Raw genomic sequence first — 22,568 nt, 5'->3', positions numbered from 1 at the left:
TTGCTTTAGTGGTTGGGGGGCTTTAACTGTTAAGAGCTCATTTTTGCACATGGTTACATATTAGGGGCATATTAGTGTAAGAGATGAAATACTGTCCAGATATTCTTTACACTGGTTCTCAGTACAGAGTCTCTTACTGAGGACTACTCGTCCCAGACTCCCGGGGCTGTATATATGTCTGTCTGTCTACGTATGAGTCATGGTCAAAAATATTTGCACCCCTGTATTTGTCAGAAAATTGTTGCAATTACTAATGTTTCGGCATTCTCATGTTTATTTGTTTTGTTTGTATTGGTATGAGACAAAAAAGCCAAATCTGACACATTCCACGCAAAACTCCAAAAACGGACTGGACAAAATTATTGGCACCTTATCCAAATTATCCAAATCAGAGCAGTTTTGTTTCACCCATCCAGCGCAGAATCAATAAACACATATACCTTATCCAAATTGCAAGAAATAATTGCATTCCAAGTTTCTGTGGAAAAGCATGGACAGTCTCCAGGTTACAAGTCCATCTCCAGAGATCTTAATGTTCCTGTGTCCACTGTGCACAACATTGCGGACGGAATATTGAACCCTAAGACTAGGATGCCATTAAAGTTCATGTGCGTGTAAAGGCAAGCGTCCCAATACTTTTGGCAATATAGTGTGTGTGTGTGTGTGTGTGTAAATATATATAATTTGTGTATATATATTAGAGGTGCACCGAAATTATATTTACAGAACCAAAAACAAAACTTCTAACAGCCCCCTGATATTTCCCTTTTAGAATAGAAAAAGACATTGAGGACACAAAGTCTCAATCTTTTTCTGCAGCCCCTGTTATAAATGTACAGGAATAGAGAGAGTATGTTTACTATAATTACAATTATGAATGAACAGGAAGTGCAGTAAATCATTCATAATTGGGGACACAATAAACAGACTATGTCCTCAATTATTTACAAACACTCAGCTATCACTGATCTCTGAGTGTTTGTACCCACTCTCCACCCTGGATCGATTGTCACAGGAGGCTGAACAAGCTGTACGGGAAGGAGAGCTCGGTCTCCTTGGACAGCTGGTTCCTCCCCCGCGGAGGAGAGCTCAGCCTCCTGTGACCAATCCGGGAAGTGGCAGTGTACGGGTGGAGACAGCTGTCGCAGGAGGCCGGGCCGGCGGTGCGGGGGAGGAGTCAGCTGTCAGAGGAGATCGAGCTCCCCACACTGCTTGCTCAGCTTCCTGTGACAGTGCTCACAGCTGTCACTGCCTACACACCTTTCTCCTGATCTGTCTAAAGCCCCATTCACACTGAGCGACATGAAAATCGCGCGACTTTGAGCGATATTGAGCGACGTGTCGCGCAACTTTTTCCTATTGGGCTGTATGCAATCAGGAGCTTGTCGCTCATGTAGGAGCGACAAGCTATCAGCGACGAGCTACAAGCGATATTGAGCGACGAGATGTGAACAGCTCCATTGAAATGTATTGGAGAAGCTACATAGAGCGATATCGCGCGGAAATATGAGCGATATCGCGGCAAAAATCGCTCCATAAATCGCTCAGTGTGAATGGGGCCTTAGGAGGCTGAGCGGTTTTGGAGGAGAGACGCCGGCCCCTCAGATCGCTCTGCTCCCCAGCACCGCTCGCCCTCCTGTGACAGTTTCTCTCCTTCCTATACGATACGATTATATCACATATGTGTGCCTCTTAGGACGAAAAAAAGGGGAAATAACGTAAATAAAACACTTTCCCAGTTTTTACTTTTTTTTTTTTTGAAAAATAGCACAGCTAAAAAAAAACATAAAAATTAATTCTTTTATTTGTCCTTTTATTTGGAAACGCCTCATATCTCTAGGATTTGATACATTTTTCTGTACTTCTCAGCCTAAAACTAAAAGCTAACATTTAAAAAAAAAATTCTCTAAAAGCTAGTGGTCATCTGGCATACAATGTCACTGTCGCACTTGGTGACAGTGACATACTTTAAACATCGCCATCATGAGCGGGTTACATTTTAAAAAATTAACCCCTGGGGGCAAAACAAATCTGTAGATTTTCATTGTAAGGGGTTAATTTTTTTTAATATTTACTAATTTGGGTAATTATATTTTGTTTGTGTGCAGTAAGATTTATTGGAGCTTATATTGTTCTACTGGAAATTTAATAAACCGTTGAGCTAATATTGTGAGACATAAAAAAAAAAAGTGGGTGGTTTTAATGGTGCAGTTGAAATGCAGAAACGGCTCGGGCAGAGAGAGGTTTCAACATGTGACACGCCATCTTTCAGACAGGAGCATCAGTTGGCTTCAAAGCATTGCTTCAGTTCAAATAAAAGCCGTGTTCCTGTGTAGTCTGTCACTTCTCACTTGCATCAGTCAGCATAAAAAACTAGCTGCCCTTTTGTGTTTCCAGTGATATTGAACCCCGATCATTGATTCCTCTACACATAACCCATACACAGATCTATGTCAGATGGCTTTGATGGTACGATAAAGAAATAAGGCTGCTTTAAACGTCAATCTTTGGGGTCAGCCGGCGAGTAGTTTATCTGTGACAAGAAGTTGGGCAAAGACTTTGAAATAACTCACAGAACATGATTTGATTATGTTGCAGTCTTGTGGGAACAGATTGTGTTTGGTGATGTTTTTCTGGAGGACATTCTGTACAACCACTAGGCATTACAGTGAAGGTGTGGGTCCGTTTCATTCCCTTCCTGTTTCTTGCAGAATGCAGAACTAAAGCTACACCCATTCAAGTTAATGACTGGGTGACAGCAGCTGCATTTGTCAGCAGTCTGCATGTAATTTTACATGGTATGATTACATGTTGTTCGGGATAGATGATTGAGACTGGATGCCGGATCGATGCAAATTTACATTGGGATGCTCTTGGTGACAGATTCAGCCGCTGTTACCCTGTCATTAATTTGAATGGGTAAAGCAGCCACATCTGAATAGGGGCACCTGGAATTCCTGCACCAAGAAACCATGGGTTCTTTCTGCAGGAATCCCAGAATGCCCCACATGAATGTAGCCTTAAGCTGGCCATACACCTATAGATTTTCTGCAAGTTTTCTATGGTCAGATGGAAAAAGTGCAACCGATTCCTCCATCTACGCTAAACTGTGTGGATGGAGCAATCTCCCACTGGGCCAAGCTTCAGTATCTTGCTAGTCGGCCCTGCTGGCTCTCAAAACACCTGAACAATGCCTGCATCCAATCAGATTGTTCAGGTGTTTTGAAAGCCAGCGGGGCCGACTAGCAAGATACTGAATCTTGGTCCAGTGGGAAATTCTTCCATCCACACAGTTTAGCGTAGATGGAGGACAATCTCATGTACCATGTCTATATAGTCTTAGTCTGTAGGGTTCAATATTGGGTTGCAGTGGCGTAACCAGAGTAACGGGCGTCCGGGGCAGAACAAAATTTTGCACGCCCGGTGATATGTGAGGGTGTACAGGTACAATGAGAGCATGCTAGGACATATCGTAATTGAACTACAAGTCCTAGCATACCCTCATTGTCCCTGTACGCCCCCAAATATCACCCAGGGAATCGTAACAAGCTGATTGGCAGGCTCCTGTCCTCCTCCTTCTATGCAGGGGAGCCTGGGTCTCTGTAAGGAAAGAGCCTACCAATCAACTGGTTATCATTGGCAAGTGGGCCATGATATTTTTTACTTTTTTCACTTAACTTTATCTAATCTGAAGGCCACACAAAGTTTGGAGGTCTGTAGCTATTGACTCTGCAGACAGTTGGCGACTTCTGCGCACTGTGCGCTTCAGCATGCACTGACCCCGCTCTGTCATTTTACGTAGCCTACCACTTCGTGGCCGAGTTGCTGTTGTTCCCAGTTGCTTCCACTTTATTATAATACTACTAACAGTTTACAGTGGAATATTTAGTAGCAATGTAATTTCATGGATGGGCTTATTGCACAGGTGGCAACCTATCACGGTACCACGCTTGTAGTCACTAAGCTGAGAGCGACCCATTCTTTCACAAATGTTTGTAGAAGCGTCTGCATGCCTAGGTGCTTGATTTTATACAGCTGTGGCCATGGAGGTGATTGGAACACCTGAATCCAATGATTTGGAGGGGTGTCACAATAGTTTTGGCAATATAGTGTCTGTGTGTGTGTGTGTACATATGGTATTGAAGGTGTCTGCCTATATATTAAACCCCCAGATAAAAGTAAGATGTAAAATGTGGGCTGAAAACAAACACAGAATACATGTACAGTAACATTGGTCAGCTGTATTTTATGTGCCTTTCATATTCGTATGATAACTTCATCATGGTTTGGTTTGTATGGGACGTTGTGATAGGTAGTTTTATGTCTGCATAGATGCTGTGTTTCTTGTCTTGTAAAGCATTATGAGAAAGATTGTGCCTGGTCTAACACACACAATCCACCTATGTGTCTCTATGTTCTTTCTTTTCTAATTAAGATATTGTGTTGTGTAAAGCAGCCCCTAGAGCCTACAGTAGTTGCTGCTGCTGCTTCCGGTACACAGTTCCCATACTCCCTAGTGGTTTATTGTGCTTGTGTAGCTATATTGTCCCTCAGAGTATATTCACTTGTGTCACTTGCTTCCTCCACTGCCAGGTTGCTAAGAATTTAAAGTGGAACACCAGACTTTTGTTTTAACATTGTACAACCTATGTCAGATTTTTATTGATTGCTATCTCTGTGTCTGCTGATGAGATTGCCCGCTACTTCCTGTCCTGGTGATACAGCAGGAAGTAAAGAAATCTCAACAAGGATGCAGACAGTGCTGGAAACCATACAAAGGTTCTAGCCTTTTCCTATTCTGTCAACAAAAGTGCTTTAAATGCAGTCTGTTTCCCCACTGGAGAGATTCACCTCACTTGCTGTCACGTACAACCCTTAAAGTGACACTAAACTCAGGAGTTAAATCTTACAAATTAATTTAAGTACCTTAGCAATTAACAAAATCTCTTTTTTGGGTATCACTCGGCCAACAGCAACAGTCATGCTTTTGTTTTTTTTGACAGCCGCGGGCACTGGCTGTCATAACTCCATAGCCAGCAGGAAAGATTCCTCCAGCCATATTATTTAGCTAGGATGGAAGAATTAAGTGATTTACTCTCTCATATTTTTTGTTTAAGCAAATTGTATTTTTTTACACATCTATTTTTTTTTGCAGCAAGTTTACAGGACGGGGAAATGAACAGCTTCGGAGAAGGTAAAGATATGGGGCCTTGTCTTGTTTTTTAACCTTATCAGATGGCAGTTATGATGTTTACAATCAGGCATCTATAATGCCGGCACATAATTTCTATGTTGCTTATTCGTCCAGCAAAACTGCAGGTATATTTGTTCTGTACGAGTTAACCAGTTTTTGTGAGAATGGGGCAAAAACAAATGTTCTTGGGCTATTTTCTCTCCCAATGATTAACCCCTTCGTGACTGAGCTTGTTTTTAGTTTCTGTTCGTAAATGACTGACACACTTTTGACATTTTTGCTGTGTGATTCTTCCACGTCAGTAATATACTTTCTTACAAAGTGTACCCACACATACTATATATTGTTTTTTAGAGAACAGATAGGGCTACATATTTATATCACATATGTGTACCTAACGCCTCACTTAGGACAAATAAAATATTAAAAAAAGAGGAAAAAAACGTAAAAAATACACTTTTTTCCCAGTTTTGATTTGTAGTATTTTTTTTTTACAAAACCAGCACAGCTAAAAAAAAATGCAATAAATACATTCATTTATTTGTCCTTTATTTTATTTTTTTTACACATTTTTTTTTTTTACACTTTTCACAATTTATTTTTTTACACTTTTAACTTTTTTTTAAACTTAAAATTTTTATTTTATTTATTTATATCAAGCAGTCATTGTGAATTATTTTCACTGTTACTGCTTGATAAATGAATACATTTTTGGTTATTATCAGGCTGCTTCAAACTTCAGAACAGCCGATAATAAGTTAGTGATACTGATCCTGCAGCAGTTCAGGATTCAGCTGTCACTTAGGCCCCATTCACATGTAGCGATATACCTTTGCAGCGGCCGGGATAGCGCGACTTTCGGGGCGACGTTCCAGCGACAGTAGCGCGACCTTCTCCGTCGGGCTCCATAAAAAAAAAAAGCAAAATCCGCTGAAAAAAGGGTCCGCTAGAAGCGACTTGCGACCGCGTCGAGTGACATGGAGCTAAGACAGCTCCATTGACTATCATTAGCCGGCGACTTCTCGTGATATCGCGCTGCAAAAATGCGCGATATCGCGGTGGAAATCGCGCGATAAGTCGCTACATGTGAACGGGGCCTAAAGGTTTTCTGATTGTTGCAACAACGATCAGCAAACTGAAACATTCCTCTTTCAGGAATAGATACATTATGTATCTATTTGTGAAAGAAAGAAAAAAAGCCAGTATAGCTTGAGAGAGATATCTCTCACGATCTATACGAGCTGTCAGAATGCTGTGACTCTCAGACACCCGATATTAAGGTATCGGGTGTCTGAAAAAGGTTAACCCTTTCATTAATGAATGCCTCTGTAGTATTGGCATCCATTAATGAATGGTAAAAGCTGATTCTCAGCGGTTACAAGCCCTCTAAAGCAGCAAATAACTTGTCACGTACAGTGTACGTGAGAGTCATTTGGTCCCTTTGTGGCTGGACGTACAGTGTATGTCTCCCGTCACGAAGGGGTTAATTGATAACAACAAAAAGTGAATCGTAAAAAAAAAAACACATTATGGCCACTAGATGGAGCTGAGGAGCGTATGAAATAAGTATGCGTTAGTAACGAGATACAGTGGAGCAATTAGAGAGAATGAACAGATCAATCATTGCCATGACCATCATAGCAATGGCTATAATGATATGCTCAATGTCTCTAGAATTCAAACATTGAATATCATTACTAATATATATATTTATCCTCCACTCCATCTACTGGCCATGGTGCGGTTTTCTTCAGATTCACTTTGTTCATTATGAATTAAACTGTTGAACAAACATTTTTTGCCCCATTCTCACAACCGTGGGTTGCCTTGTACAGTATGTATGTATGTATGTATATGAAGTTTTTCTGGCGGAATAGGCACTTTTTTTTTTTTAAATGGACTCCTTAGTGCAGGGGTTTCAAATCTCTGGCCCTCCAGCTGTGGTGGAACTACAAATCCCATGAGGCATTGCAAGATTCTCAGACATGACTCCCGAAGAGAGATGCATCATGGGATATGTAATTTCACCAAAGCTGGAAGGCCGGAGGTTTGAGACCCCTGCCTTAGTGGGAAGTCAATACATTTTTATGGATTTATCGGAACCATACACATGTTCACAAGGAATGTAGTGTATCTGTGTGCGGGGTGCACTGGACGTTTATTCCAGTGTAGCCGCAAGACAAGGCAAAATGCATTGCCAGGAATGGGCTCGGTTCACACCACCATGTTTTGGTGGTGTGTGCTTAACGAATGTATGACATGCAGTTTTGGTGCACCTTGGTGAGCCCATAGAACTTCATGAAATATCACTTGTGACATTTTGATAAAGTTCTACAAATCGTTGTGATGCGGCTCGATTTGAGCACATTGGCATTGTTCAGGTACACACAGACCAACAGCTATGCAGTTGAGGCAAGCTGGTGGTGTAGACCCTTAAAGGGGTTCTAAACCCTGCTGGTTTTTTTGCTTATATCTACTGCTAGATATAACTGGAGCAACTGTGTATGGCCACCAATCCGCTTCTCTTTCATTTTGAAATCATAACTGAACAAACTGATTGGTGGCCATGCACAGCTGCTCCAGGTTTGATACATTCCCCCCAGTGTCTTCAAGTCTTTAACCCCTTGTTAGGAAAGACATTCCTGCTTATCTAGTTTACAACAGTACAGACGGGTTATTCCAAACAAAATTCCCCCCAACTCCCCAGATAAGTGAGAACTGAGCAGGATCTTGGTCCTGGAGGTGGCACAAAAAGCATCTAAAAAAGTTAAGCTGTAATTCTTTTAATTTTTTTGTTGGTATGCTATGTGAATGGGAAAATGTTACAAATATAAAGTAGGTGTTATCCCAATTTGTCTGGAATACACTTTAAATTTGAATTCCATATAGTAAACTGCAAATCATGTTTAGTATGTCATGTCATTCAATGGTTGATGGAAGACAGAAACATTGTGTGTTCAATAACACCATGAGGAGGATACATAATGAATAGAAATGTTGCTGCCTGGCAGAAATTCTAACATACTTTGTCCTGCACAATGTAATAACGTTACAAAAAAATGAAAAGCAACAACACTCTTGTAATGAGATGTATATCTAGGTGTTTAAGCAAGGTCACACATTTATTGTACCAGGAGCCAGAACATATACAAATAGAAAACATATTTCATACTAGAAAGTGGAGAGAAAAGAAAAAGGAAGAAACCAGAAAAAAGAAATCTATAAAAATGTTATTGAACTGAACAGTTGTTTCCGTGACCAAAGGGATTGTCTCACTCTTTCTTGCTCTCTTTTCCGTTTTCTTTCTCGCACGTTCGCTCGCACGTTCGCTCTCTCTCGATCTTTCGCTCTTTCGCGCTCGCTCTTTCATGCTCTTTCGCTCGCTCTATCGCTCGCTCTTTCATGCTCTATCGCTCGCTCTTTCATGCTCTATCGCTCGCTCTTTCATGCTCTATCGCTCGCTCTTTCATGCTCTATCGCTCGCTCTTTCATGCTCTATCGCTCGCTCTTTCATGCTCTATCCCTCGCTCTTTCATGCTCTATCCCTCGCTCTTTCATGCTCTTTCGCTCGCTCTCCCTCGCTCTTTCATGCTCTTTCGCTCGCTCACCCTCGCTCTTTCATGCTCTTTCGCTCGCTCTCCTTCGCTCTTTCATGCTCTTTCGCTCGCTCTCTCTTGCCCTCTCGCCCGCTCTCTCTCTCTCCTATGTAAAATAGTATATCTACATTACAGGATGAATTTGTTTGTGAGAACTGTTGTGTGTAAAAATGTTTCTTCTATTTTAGCTTTCTCATATCCAAGTGCTTTGGCGGAAGAGAATATGCTTAACATTTCAAAGCCACTTCCGAAACAGCTATGGGAAGCCCGAGAGGTGCAGTTTTATCTTACATTAATGCTCTAGTCTCAATCTGTTTGGTTCTTATATCTCCAGGTCATTGTATAGCTGGTAGCAGTTTGTCATATTCAACTGGAGTAGTTTCAACACTCATGCAGGTGGCTTCTTCATTTCAAATGTGTGTCCTAGTTTGTATACCCACATGGACAACTCAGTCACCTTGATCCAATCTGCTTGGTCTCATGAAATGGGTCGAGGCAGATGCTGATTGCTCAAAGTCTAACATTAAAAGAGGTGTTAATTGCATGATTTACGTGGTTGACAGTGTGACTTGTCAAATTTTGATGGGGTAAAGTTGTAAAACCCGCCATGTTGCTCTAAAAAATAGAGGCATGGTTGAAATAGTCTGTAAATACTAACCTACAACCATTCCTAAACAGATGTGTTGATCTTATACCACCTGCCACCAACATACTGTATAAAACTTTTGAAGTGAGCCTGTCGCTTATAAACTTTTTTATTATTTTTTTAAGCCGAGGCTTACCTGTAAATTTTCAACCTTTCCTGTTTTTCTTGCCACCGAACACCACTCCAATGCTGAAATATCTACTGCTGACGCCCAAAGGGAAGCCAACCCTTCCAGGAGTGTTCATCTCCAGCCCCCACTGGATTTACTTTCTGACCTCCACGGCATCCTGTAATAGGTGGGAGCCAAAGAGGAAACCAGTGTGAGCTGCATGGGACCCAGGAGATCAACACTTCCACTTTAATAGAAGATTTCTCGGCATTGGAGCAGCTTTTGGTGGCACAGGCAATAGAGAAGCTAACTACTTACATACTTTTTTTTTGTATGTTTTTCCTTTAAAGGAGAACTATGAGATGAGTGATTTCCACTCACCTCATAGTTCTAAGCCGACCTGTGACAATGAGACTGTCACAGGTCGGCTCAGTAGATCGGGAGGTGAGGGAACACATACCGGGTTCCCTCACCTCTCGATCCTGTCACGGCTCTCTGCCGTGACAGGGGGAGGGGCTGGATTCCCTTCTCCCCGCTCCGATCTGCCAGCGCTGACTGGCGGAACGGACGGGGGAGGGGGCGGGTACAGCTGGCTCTGCCTCTAGATAGGCAGAGCCAGCTGTCACTCACGCAGCTGGGCGGATCCCGTCATCTACGTCGGGATCCGCTCCAGGTGCGGCGTCTCAGTATACAGCGAGCTGTAGCTCGCGGTATACTGAGCTTAGGGTAACGGGAGGACGCTAGTTTGTGTCCTCCCGTTACCCTAAGGAGAACTATGGGGAAAAACACTGACCCCATAGTTCTCCTTTAAACGTTTTCATTAGTGGCTATCCCTTATGCTTTAGATGTAAGAAACGTCTAGGACGGTCCATTCCTAGTATTTTGATCACGTAGTCAGCACTGTAGAGATCGTGAAGAAATATTATGCCTTTCTGTTAATGTTCTCCATCAGAACAAGTCTGTTAACTCACCTTAAAAATTCAACGATAGGTCCTCTTTAATAGTTTATCAATTTTAAAACTATGCTGGTGCTGCCTGTAAGCTGAATTCATTTCTGTTGTGTGTTCTGTATAGGTCCAGTCTATGGCATCTCGTCCCCGGTCATGTGAAGTTCCTGGAATCAAGTATGTACCAAAGTCTCTCCTTTTTAGCTTCTAGGATGTCTTCTCTTTGCTCACTACTGTACATGTATACGGGTATGAGAATTGTGTGGAATGTATGATGTATGCCTGTTATAGAAGAAATTGGTGAGCTGCTAATTTTTAAAATGCTAAATTCCCCATTTCTAGTATTACTATTATAGGTCAGTGTTTCTAAAAGGGTTAAATGTCAGCAATGGCAGCCTCCATACTCCCCACATGACAGGGATACATTTACACGAAGGAAGAAGGGATGAGCAGATAAAGGGATATGAGCTGTAAAGGCAAACCTTATAAATTCACTGTATAGCAATGAAAGATTATCGTTCTTTCTGCAGCACTGATTAAAGTGGAACTAAATAGTTTTGGCCTCCCTGGAACTTTTGTTATAATGTGCAAGTAAGATCATCATAGTATGGCACACTTGTCCTTCCGCTGTCCTCCAGCAAAGTGGCACCTGTTCTTCATTGAACAGGTTCCATCTTCTTCCCATCTGCTTTTGGGCTCAGGATGATGTAACTCCCACACATGCTCACAAGAGTTACTTTGTCCCGGCATTTCCATCTTGCAGATGCCATCTCTGTACACTGGGCTGTGTGTGCGCTGCTGCCGTTATACAATTAGTGAAGTGCTGACAGAGGAAAGGATTTTAGGGCAGAATAGACATACAGAGTTTATACTGCCATAAATGCCTACCTGCGAGCAGTTTATTTCAATTGTCACAAAGGGTCAGAAGGATTTTCCAAAGTTTATGGCCTTATGCGGCTTCTTTCTGTCTCTGGTTTCCTTTTTTTTTTTTTGTGTGAAAAAGACCTACAGGTCTGTGTCTGGAGGTATAATATCTATAAGGTTCCATGGACACAGGCACCTGTAGCTGTACAACATGTAAATCAAGCTTATTTTCCTGCCCAGAAGCCACGTGTGCTGTGTACAGCTAACCATAGAAATTAATGGCTGTTAGTATACAACATGTGCAGACATACCTGATCGCAGACTGCCTACTTTCAGGGTTATGCCTCCATATGAATGTTTATGCAAGTACTGGCGTATACCCATATACAGCTGCACCCTGTAATTGATTTCTATGGACAACTGCACGTAGCAGAAATATGGCCAATTTGTTTTATGTTGCAGGTGTCAGGCACCCATCCAAAGCTTTATCATCTACCCTTGTCCCTGATGATCTGTAGTACCTCTTCCTCCTGTGGTGTTTTAGTATAAATAGAATATGGTTTCTCTGATAGGAGTAATGAGTGAGAAATAGCAGTATGGTGTAGATTGCAGTGACTGTTTTAGCTTCTGTTGGGTGTGCAGTTAGCATTATTCAGTCATTTTATTAATATGGGTAACATCGAGTTTAAGCAGCTTGCCTACTTCAACCTTTTTTCAGTATTGCAAAAGCTAGTGTGACAAGTTGAACTGAGCATTTGTGTTTTACTCTCTCTTTTTTTTCCCCCATCTACAGAGTTTATCCATCTTCTGATCAGAACTTAGGCCTCTCACATTTCCAGGGGAATCTAAACACAGGTGGTTCACTGCCAGACCTTACAAACCTCCATTTCCCCCCTCCATTGCCCACTCCCCTGGACCCAGATGACACGGCGTATGCAGGCATGGGCACAGAAAACAGCACGGGTGGGCTGCCTGCTGCTATGACTCATCTGGGCATCAGTAACTCTCCGGGTAAGTTGAAGTTCTATCTGAGCAATTACATTTTCACAGGGTTTTCATGAATTTGGTTTAAAACATTTCCAACTACATACACCGCCAGAAATGTGCCGCAAATGCCTTTTTTCAATCGCCCCCAGCATGCATTGGGTAAGCGTGATACATATTGGACTACACAGTGGTGATCAGACATGAGATGGGGCAAGTGTAAAAATGAAGGTTTTTAGCACAGGATCTGTCTGACTGAATATCCATTTCTGTGACTTCCGTTCGGCTTTCATGAATTCACTGTATTTTGCTGATTTTTTTATTTGAAAGTAAAAGTCAATTAAGGATTATCACACGTTATCGCTCTGTAAAATGCTGCTAGCTTTAGGATGGTGAGGACTGTGATTTTTAGTGAGATATCTAATTAGGAGAGCGGAGGGGGTGATACAATTATACTTTGCAAATTAATATAACAGTTCAGAAGAAAAAAAAAAAGACTTTCTACAGATAAAAACCAAGTCCCACACATTTTAGTTTTTATTATTGGTTTTCTATAGAAAACAGAACACCTGTCTGGATTATATTCCTGTCCTTATAAATTTCCCTCACTTTCTGTCCAAGTGACCACACAGGAAATGACGTGAATCTGCTTAACAGGGACACTGCCAGAGAGGGCATTGCAAGACTGACAGCCATGGGCAGGACTACCAAAAGCAGAGGCATGATGGGATTTAATGTTTTTCTATAGCTGGAGTGGAGAGTTGGCCTAACCGTGTTTAAGCGCATTGCAATTCTGCTAAAAAAATGATATGCTTTTTACATTATTGGAAATCCCCCAATCGGGTCACAGACATCAATGGAAAAAGATGATCTGTATCCTGAAGTCATCATTTTGTTTGCTACTGTGATAGGCAAAGTTGGCAACTTGGGCCAAGTTCTGCCAAACATTCATGGTAACAGTACTGCCTGAAGGTAGTCATGGATGGGAGAAGCTCTAATTGTTAACCTTAGTGAGCCAGTAACTTGATAATATTTAAGAATATTGTGAGGTTTTGTGGTATTTCTGCCTCCTTACTGTGGTTGCAGGTCTTATCAAACCTTTTCGCTGCCCCGCCATGTATTCTGGGCTTCGCTGCCCCTCCTGTGCTTCTGGGACCAGCATGACGGGTGTCTGCAGGTGGGGCAGAAGCCAAACCGTGAATCTGTCTGATGATCGTCCTTTTGCTGAAACAAGGCAGAAATTACAAGGATGTCATCACTTTAGGTTTCAGACCTGTCATCCCCTGGCCAGGAATAAAACTGATCAAACGTGAATATAAACCGAAAATTAAATAAAAAGAACAAGCACAAAATTAATAAAATTAAAAAACTGAAACTTTTTTTTTTTTGCTTGCCAAAGCTTCCCAGGTACACAATTTATGAACACAAACACATATTTAATCGTCTTTGACATTTCATGACTGCCTGCAATTTTGAAGCTTGACATGTTTTGGTATCTGTCTACGCAGCCACCTCTTTTATATTTTGCCATTCTATTGTGTTTATGTGCACTAAAATTAATTTAAAGTCGTTTTTACGGAAAAATTGGGTTTGATAAATGCGCTAATATTGTGTGACTTCATAAATAGCAACTGCCACCATTTTTTCTACAGGGTCGTTGCTTTCAGAAAATAAATAATTTGAAGGGGTCAGTAATCTTATGGTCTCATTCACACAGCGTAAACTCGGGCCGTGCGGTGTGCACGCCTGTTTCGGGCCGTTCCCGGGAGGGACAGGTGTTGCGTGATTGCACGCAGCAGCCTTTTCTTCCCTTTGGGAGAACGCGGCCGTACACTGTCATGCACACACCCGAATTGGACCCGTGTGGGTCCAGGAGTTCGCGCTTGGATGCAGGCAGGATTCATTCCGTCTGCTTCCGAGTATGGACACCCGGACCCGCACGGATTTGCAGTTCAGGTGTGCGTACTGTCGCGTCCCTCCCGGGAACGGCCCGATACAGGCGAGCACGCCGCATGGATGTGTGCGGCCTGAGTTTACACTGTGTGAATGAGGCCTAAGGCCTAAGGCCTAAAATGTGCTTTTTAACATGTACATGTGGCTCTGGCAGCGAAAGGGTCAAGCCAGTGAATACATGAAGACTCCACTTTGCAGTACTTGCTTTTTTAGCGTATGTAATAACAGTTACTGCTTTGCCCCATTTCTGCAATCCAACAGTAAAAGGGCCTGATCAACCTACCGTTTAACAGTATGGGAGACGCATTGCGTTGCCATTCATTTGAATGGCACACCAAACACATCTCGTGCTCGCAATGCGATCGATCGTGCCGCGACTTACAGTACTGCAATAACGTGCACTGCAATAGGATTAAACAAAAAGTGCATGCACTAACGCACGGACCCAGTGTGGACAGACCCTTATTTAATCTCTGGGACTTTTGACCTGCTCCTCTGGCTGGCTGGCTGAGATCTACCTTTGACTTTTATTGTTTGAATACCAGCTACAGGCTGAGCAGATGGTTACTAGGAAAGGGAGAGTGACGCACTGTGCTGTCCACACTCTGTCTCACCAATTCTCATTCAGCGGAGTTACCTTTTAAGTGCACTATATTAAAAAATCTGCTTTGCTTTAGTGCATGTTCATAGGAAACAGAGCCACTCCTCACTCCAGGTACGTGAAATCAAATACAGTGCATGTGTCACATGGAGCCTGACTGGCAAGTCCCAGGGCTGAGCTAAACTAGGGTAAGGGGTGAGCCAGAAAAAATAAGAATAAAAGCACATGGAAATCTTTTTCCCTTTCAATGGGGTCTTTGTGCCCCACATCCCACTCTCTGACTTAAAAATGCAAGTTCAAGTTCCATGAAGCAGTTCCTGATAATGCTGCCATTATACGGCAGTGAATAGGGGTTTGTCTGTAGAAAAGTCAGAGGGCCCAGGATGAATCACTCGGTTGGTTTATTGAATTTCATTGGTACATAAAACTTCAGTAATAATCTGTAAGATTACGCTTAGATAGACATATATTGACTCGTAACAGGTGCAGGGGCTCTGGTTGTATGATCCACAGCAGGGGTAGCCAAATTTCAGCCCTCCAGCTGTAATAAAACTACAAATCCCGTCATGCTTGTGTCAGTCAGAGTCTTGCCATGGCTAATGGGCTTTGTAGTTTCAGCCGGAAGGCTAAAGTTTGCCTACCTCTGATCTATGGGGACTAGAGTATACTCTTTAGTATTACCTGGATAAAAAGCAAATGTTGTATTGGTTTCAAACATGTTTTAAACACTTTCGACAGGTTTGCAGAACACACGGAGCAATCCACAGATTCAAGCAACACTGAACAACACCTCTCTTGCTTCTTCTGTAAACAACCACGGTCCTCCATCTGGCCGATCGAATGCATCGCTTCACCAATCTCTTCGACTGGCCTCCCTTAGCAACCCTTCTCTACCCACGGCTGCGCTTGGCAGTTCGCCAAGACGCAAGCACACTCCTGTCAGTCCTCTCACCTTGACACCAGGTGGCGACCAAAGCCGGTGCATGAGCGGCCAGTTTTCACCCACCAGCCCCATGAGCATGGCAAGCTCTCAGGTAACATTTTAGCTGGAAATTGTGTGCTTGGGTGGTTTGGAGTTATAAACTGTTGTGTTTCTGCTATGTGGGGTTTTTACTGAAAGTGTCAAGCTTATAAATTCCTCATCCTGAGGTTACGGAGGGGCGTCACTGTTTTGGCAGCTGCTGTGCTGGATAATAGTAGAAATGTGTGATTGGATGAACTCTAAGGAAATTAAAAGAAACTACCCTTGCAGCGGGGCTCCCACTGCACTGCAAGGGGTATATGCTCACTATTTGCTCTGGTGGCATGGAAGCACTCGCTAAAGAAAATCACCCTCACTCTTTGCCCTGGTAACATTGTCCCACTCACTGAGGAGATTCTCCCTCCCTATTTACCCTGCTGACCACTCACTGAGGAGATTCACCCTCCCTATTTACCCTGGTGACCACTCACTGAGGAGATTCTCCCTCCCTATTTACCCTGCTGACCACTCACTGAGGAGATTCTCCCTCACTATTTACCCTGCTGACCACTCACTGAGGAGATTCACCCTCCCTATTTACCCTGGTGACCACTCACTGAGGAGATTCTCCCTCCCTATTTACCCTGCTGACCACTCACTGAGGAGATTCTCCCTCACTATTTACCCTGGTGACCACTCACTGAGGAGATTCACCCTCGCTACTTGTCCTGGTGACCTAGTCACACTCACTGAGGAGATTCACCCTCGCTATTTGTCCCGGTGACATTGTCACACTCACTGAGGAGATTCACCCTCGCTATTTGTCCCGGTGACATTGTCACACTCACTGAGGAGATTCACCCTCGCTATTTGTCCCGGTGATGTTGCTCCTCAAGTGCAGAGTAATAGGAAATCTAAAACGTTTCAGTTGTCACAGAACAGTGATGGAAAATCTTCCAATGGGGGCTTACTTGTGTAAACTGTCCTAAAGAGGGGATTTAACCTCCTTATTCAGAGGTTTCCTGCAGTGATTACAGAACAGGAAGTATAAAGAAATCTGCCCAATGGAACATGGACCGCAAAACAAAATCCTGACACTGGCATAAACCAATAATAGTTATGCCTATAGATACTGTAAAATAAAGCAGTGCTATAGAGGCACTAGTGTGTATATTTGCAAGGAGCCACCTTCTTCCTAGATGCTCACGGCTGTTTTCATGTTGATTTGAGCCATATTTTTCTATTTTGCTAGGGAATTGCTATGGACAGGAGTCCTCTTTCTTTGCCTCCACTGGAACCTCCTCCACCTTATCCTTTGTATCAAGACCAGTCCCAGCATTCACTACAACAAGTACACGATCCTCACGAATCACAAAATTTACAGCCTCCCTCACCTGTGCCATGCCCTCCTCTGGATCTCAATTTGGCTAACGTGAGTATAGTACTTGAGGTACACGCAATTTTCTTGTCTCCTCCCATTTACCTATTTGCTGATCCACATAAATTGCTGCAACTAGCCATTGAGATTTGTATGTTGTGCTTCCCTTTTGCCCTGGTGTGTTTTCCTTTTCATGCTTTCCTGGTTGAGAAGATTCATTGTTTAGTCAGAAAGGATTGAAAACAAAAAGACAAATACTGAGAAAATTTGATAGAAAGTTGCAATTATGTGAAGATGTTTTGCTGGACACCACTGTCTTCCTGTCCAGCTTTCTGTCACCATTTCTACCTTGGCTTGGCAGTTCACTGTAAGGCAATTTGAATGTAAAGAAGAATATCACACTTTCTTCAAAGTATAAAAATGTTTATGTCCATGTCTATGACTGCTATAAATGGGGTTTGTGTTTAATGGCACTTGTATAAACCAAGGATAATCGGATTTGTTTCATTTCAGTGAATGGCTGATTGCAGTATTATTGTTTTGCTTTACACCAACCGCACTTCTATTTTGGTCAGAAAATGAAGTGATGGAGAATTGCAAGCCTACTGGGTGGGATGGTAGTCTGTTAATCATACATGTGATTTTTTTTTTTTTTCTTTCCATAGAACTCTTTGAGTGGGTTCTTTTCAGATTCCTTCTTTGATCAGCAACAACCCACAAGGCAGGGAAAGTACCTATGGCACCAGGTTAGTGTAATGATAAACATGCATTGCAACAGATAATAGTTTATTGAATGTAAAAGAAACCTGTACAGTTGAAGTGTGGAGGCTGACATTGCTGGCCACTTTAAATAAAAAGCTCCCTGGCGGTTGTACTGATCCAGTGGCTTCGTCACTTCTGAGTTGATGGCCTGCAACAAGTAATACGCCACCAGGAGTGCTGACTTCATTTTGATTTCCTGAACTGTATGATTGTTCCAGAAATGTGATTCAGCAATGATTAACATTAGTGAAAGCATGCAACTAGGATATTCCTTTAAAAGGCCAAATAGTACTCAGTACAGATTTCCTTTTAAAGGTAATGATTTTGAGTATATTTGACTTTTTTTTTTGTAAGCTGATATCTTATGTCTGTTATATTTCTTTCTCTCTCATTCAAATACTGGGCTCACACAAGAATTCCAGTGCAGTGTGGGGTTAGGAGAGAGCACTGCAGAGGTATCCTTTCAGGTGCCCTGTCTCTAATTGAAACCTTGGACAAAGCAGATTTACAGGAGGGTGTCAGAGGGGCTTTTGTCACTGCTCTGACTAATTTTTGACTGTGTGTGACTGTGTGTGTGTGTCTGTCTGTCTCTGCGTGCGCGCGTCTGTATAAATCTCAGCTCTGTAAAGGGAATCAGAAAAATGTGAAAAGGAGCCAACTCCACCACCTGTTGGCTAGGTATGAAAATACAGACTATTCATATGCAATATAAGGTTAGAAAAAACACTATATATTCCCTTTAGGCCCCATTCACACGTAGCGACATACCTTTTGCAGCGGCCGGGATAGCGCGACTTTCGGGGCGGCGTTCCAGCGACGGTAGCGCGACCTTCTCCGTCGGGCTCCATTAGAAAAAAAGCAAAATTGTGCAAAATCCTCCAAAAAAAGGGTCCTGTAGAAGCGACTTGCGACGCGCGACATGGAGCTAAGACAGCTCCATTGAATATCATTAGCCGGCGACTTCTCGCGATATCGCGCTGCAAAAATGCGCGATATCGCGGCGGAAATCGCGCAATAAATCGCTACGTGTGAATGGGGCCTTAAAGAAGGCTGTTGCTTAGAAGGTCAGGTAATCTGTACATAAGCAGGAGCCCAACTTCACACACAAACCAAAATTTGTTTAGCCAGGTAAATATTCATATTTTTCTGTGCAGGGCTAAAACAAAAATTATAATCCTCTTTTTCAATTTTATAACAAATATGATAATTTAAAAAATATTGTCTATAAATATATATGTATATTTCATATTTACTCTTTCCAGTAGGTTGATTTGTAGGCACCTATCCACAATATAGTAAAATTCTGACATGGAGGTGTGGGCCCTGATTATTTTTAAATTCTTTCACATACAGGCACTGTTGGGGTATGAGGACCTGTACACAATGGGATTGTGGTTAATGTTAACAATGAGTATGTAAATGTTTTTTTTATCAGAGTTGTTCTCTAAATGTTTTGCTTGTCATTTATAGAAAGAAACTACTAGTTGGTGTGAAATGTTTTTATTCAGCTTTTATGTAGCACATCGTTTATTGGCTTTCTTGATTTTCGTTTACTTTTCAGCAAGAACAGTATGACATGTATGAAAGTCCAAGCAGTTCTCTACCCAACACCAATTTCTTTGATCCCAATATGAATCTCCAGTACTCCCAGGCAGCCATGATGGGATTAGGGGGGAGTCATGGAAACCTCCAGGACCCCTTCCAGCAGCGGACAAATTACTTGTATTCCACCTACGGGGGAAGTGTTCCAAACATCATCTTAACAGGTCAGCTCTTATTATTGATAGCAGAATGTCCACCATTCAGAGGTTGCCTCTAAACAAATCTTGTCGCATCTAGCTGGAATGTAAATCCTGGTGGGACACAACACCAACAGTACTGTATCGTGTGATTTTATGCGAATAAAGTGATCAATCTCCTCATAACTAGTGTAGTTGACATTGTGCAAAGTCCTCTCAGGAAACATCATGTGTTCTTTATTTACGGAAATGCAAGTAGATGAGAACAGAGTTGTACATTTTAGCATGGGGATCCCGTTATTGCTGTACTCAAACATATAAAAAGACTAGCTGGCTTAGCCCCCAAAATGCTCCACCTCCATCTAAGATATATTATTCTGAGTGGGCAGGTCATTTATGGCATTAGACCAGCGTTTCTCAACCTTTTTTCAGCCATGGCACCCTTTAGGGTTAAACAAAATCTTGAGGAGCCCCAGTCTAAAATTGTAAAAAATTACGCTGGGTCCCTTATCCCAGATAGAGGTCTGGTATGAATTTTAATGGAGAACCACATGCAAGAACACAAAGTGCCACCTTTCACTTAGAGTCCACCTTTACATCAGGAGCGCCCTCATTTCACAGCAAACAGTAGAAAGGCATCATGGCACACACACAAACCAGCATGTAAAACATACTCAGAGTCGTTGTCCCCTTGTTTCATCTTAACATTACCATTACTTCATCAGGTAAGGTGACCTGTGACTGGTCTGGCCTAACTCCTTAAAGATCTTATGGAGTCGGCCATGTGATGGCTCTCGTTTAGGAAGAGTCCTTGCTTAGTCCAGAACTGAAGTCTTAGATAATGACAGGTGTAAGATTCAGGGCCATATGGAAAGGTTCAATGGAACTTTCATTGCTAAAAGAGTGCAGAAACAATTATGCTTGAGCTTCCAAATGCATTTATAATACATTTCAACAGCAAAAGAAAGGCAAGGGGAAAGAATCTCGCGTTCTACCCTAACTAGCCAAATCCACTGTCAAGACTGCAGAATGTCCTGAGTTAAGGCACCACACATTTCTTGTCTAAGAAGCTTTAGAGGCAGAAATCCGGATTTCTTTATTTAGAAGTACCACTTATTGAATTTCTTTGAGCCCAAAGGGAAATGGACCAGGAACACCACATTGATTCATACTTTAAACTAGCCAGACTTGAAGCAAATTGTGTTTGTTTCCCGTACATGGGGGCCCAGGAACATTCTGTGTAATTGGGCAGCGTTTGTGGTTCAGTGATGTAATACACTGGTTGGACATTGGAGTGGTTTCCTTGCAGATAGTCCCAAGTCTTTGCAAAAGCTTTTGATGGCTGTGGTGGAAATCCGCTGGAAACTACTTAATAGAGTGCTTTATCTATTCCCAAAGGAGTGTACCAAGTTTCCAGATCTAAAGGCTTTGAAGATAATGTTTGCCTGAATGCCAGCCTAGCTTTGTAAGACTGCATATTTATCTTCACTTTGTGGTTACTTTTATGTAGCACTCTAAGGCTGCATATTCTGGTTGTATTACCCTAGTTGGGGGTGGGCGCTGCATCTGACATCTCATTTTTGGTATACCAGCTAAAGGGGGAAGTGAATATTGTTGTTTTTTTTTGTCCTTCTAAAAATTACAGCTGAACCTTGCGTTTGTAAATATATGATGTAATAAAGTCAAACAATCCCACGGATTTGTGGGACTGGTTGTCCATCTTGGAACTGTCAGATAAGTCTTCAGGAGCAAGGAATAAAGTTAATAATTATTTTGCTAGCATTCCAAATATTAGACCTTAGATGCAGCTTGAGTTGTTTGAAAGAATGTCACCAGCACACCGAAAATCCTTGCACTTTGTCCACGGTAAGCCTGACGAAGGGACCCTGAAAGCGCTTGTTTTCATTTGACAACTGTTCTCAATAAATTAATTTTTGGTGACCCCGAAAGGTTTTTAAGTGTGCTGGTTCCATCCGCAGTCACTACGAGCACCCTCCCCTGCTGTTGGGGTATCCAGTAAGGAGTGCTACAAGACCTTCCTGCATTCTCAGATGCAGCTTGGTCCCAATGTACAATGTCCAACTTTCCGCTGTGCCGGGTAGTGTTTACATTCAGTTTTACTCCCTGTGTCTGTACTCCAGTGTGCAAATGTGCCTACAAGCTCCATGGAGATGAACTGAAAGTCCAACTTGCTCCCCCCACAGATCTGGCATGTGCACTAATAGGAGAAGGCAATAATAAGCATAAGCTGTGAAAGCAGAAGGCAATATGATAAATGATATTGAGCCATGCAAGGAGAGTAACAACGGAAGTAGGGAGAATGAGACTGGGAGGAATGATGTTGTTTCATGGGCCCTCATCAGTTTCCTGATGATACATAATTGAGATAGGTGCCAAAAGTTGTTGTGTTTGGGAATATCTCTCACAAGCAGGGGTTCTCATACCACTGGCAGCAAGGATGGGGATGGACATGGTGATATTTGTATGGTGGTCTGAAGCACTAAGCAGGAAGTCAGTGGACCTATAGCTGAGTAGTTGTACTGTCTGGCATTGCTCTTTTAAAGCATAAATATTATTTCTAAGGGGTCATGCACACTGGTACCGTGTTTCCCCGAAAGTAAGACCTACCGCGAAAATAAGACCTAGCACTATCTTCAGGGATTTCTGTAATATAAGACCTACCCCGAAAATAAGACCTAGTTCGGTGGTAGGTCTTATATTACAGAGATCCGCTAGGTCTTACTTTCGGGGTAGCGGCACATAAACTGTAAAAACCGGCCGCAGCTCTCGCCCCGCCCACACGCCAGCCTGCCGCAGCTCCGGCCCCGCCCACA

General features: G+C 42.5%; 1 protein-coding gene across 2 annotated transcripts in view; it reads left to right on the top strand.

Annotated features, from left to right (window-relative positions):
• Positions 1–22,568, top strand: part of CRTC3 (CREB regulated transcription coactivator 3) — a 104,177-nt gene that overhangs the window by 80,116 nt on the left and 1,493 nt on the right. For both annotated transcript variants that reach the window (XM_018566471.1, XM_018566470.1), the window contains 8 exons: positions 5,156–5,194; positions 8,979–9,064; positions 10,620–10,669; positions 12,150–12,367; positions 15,633–15,928; positions 17,108–17,287; positions 17,899–17,979; positions 19,557–19,761. In XM_018566471.1, the coding sequence (XP_018421973.1) occupies positions 5,156–5,194; positions 8,979–9,064; positions 10,620–10,669; positions 12,150–12,367; positions 15,633–15,928; positions 17,108–17,287; positions 17,899–17,979; positions 19,557–19,761 (1,155 nt within the window). The remainder of the gene's footprint in view (positions 1–5,155; positions 5,195–8,978; positions 9,065–10,619; positions 10,670–12,149; positions 12,368–15,632; positions 15,929–17,107; positions 17,288–17,898; positions 17,980–19,556; positions 19,762–22,568) is intronic.

The sequence above is a fragment of the Nanorana parkeri genome, unplaced genomic scaffold, assembly GCF_000935625.1.
Source record: "Nanorana parkeri isolate BGI_ZX_2015 unplaced genomic scaffold, ASM93562v1 scaffold951, whole genome shotgun sequence".
Classification (NCBI taxonomy): domain Eukaryota; kingdom Metazoa; phylum Chordata; class Amphibia; order Anura; family Dicroglossidae; genus Nanorana; species Nanorana parkeri.
The sequence above is the reverse complement of the archived record's forward strand: the minus strand, read 5'-3'. Positions and strand labels throughout refer to the sequence as shown.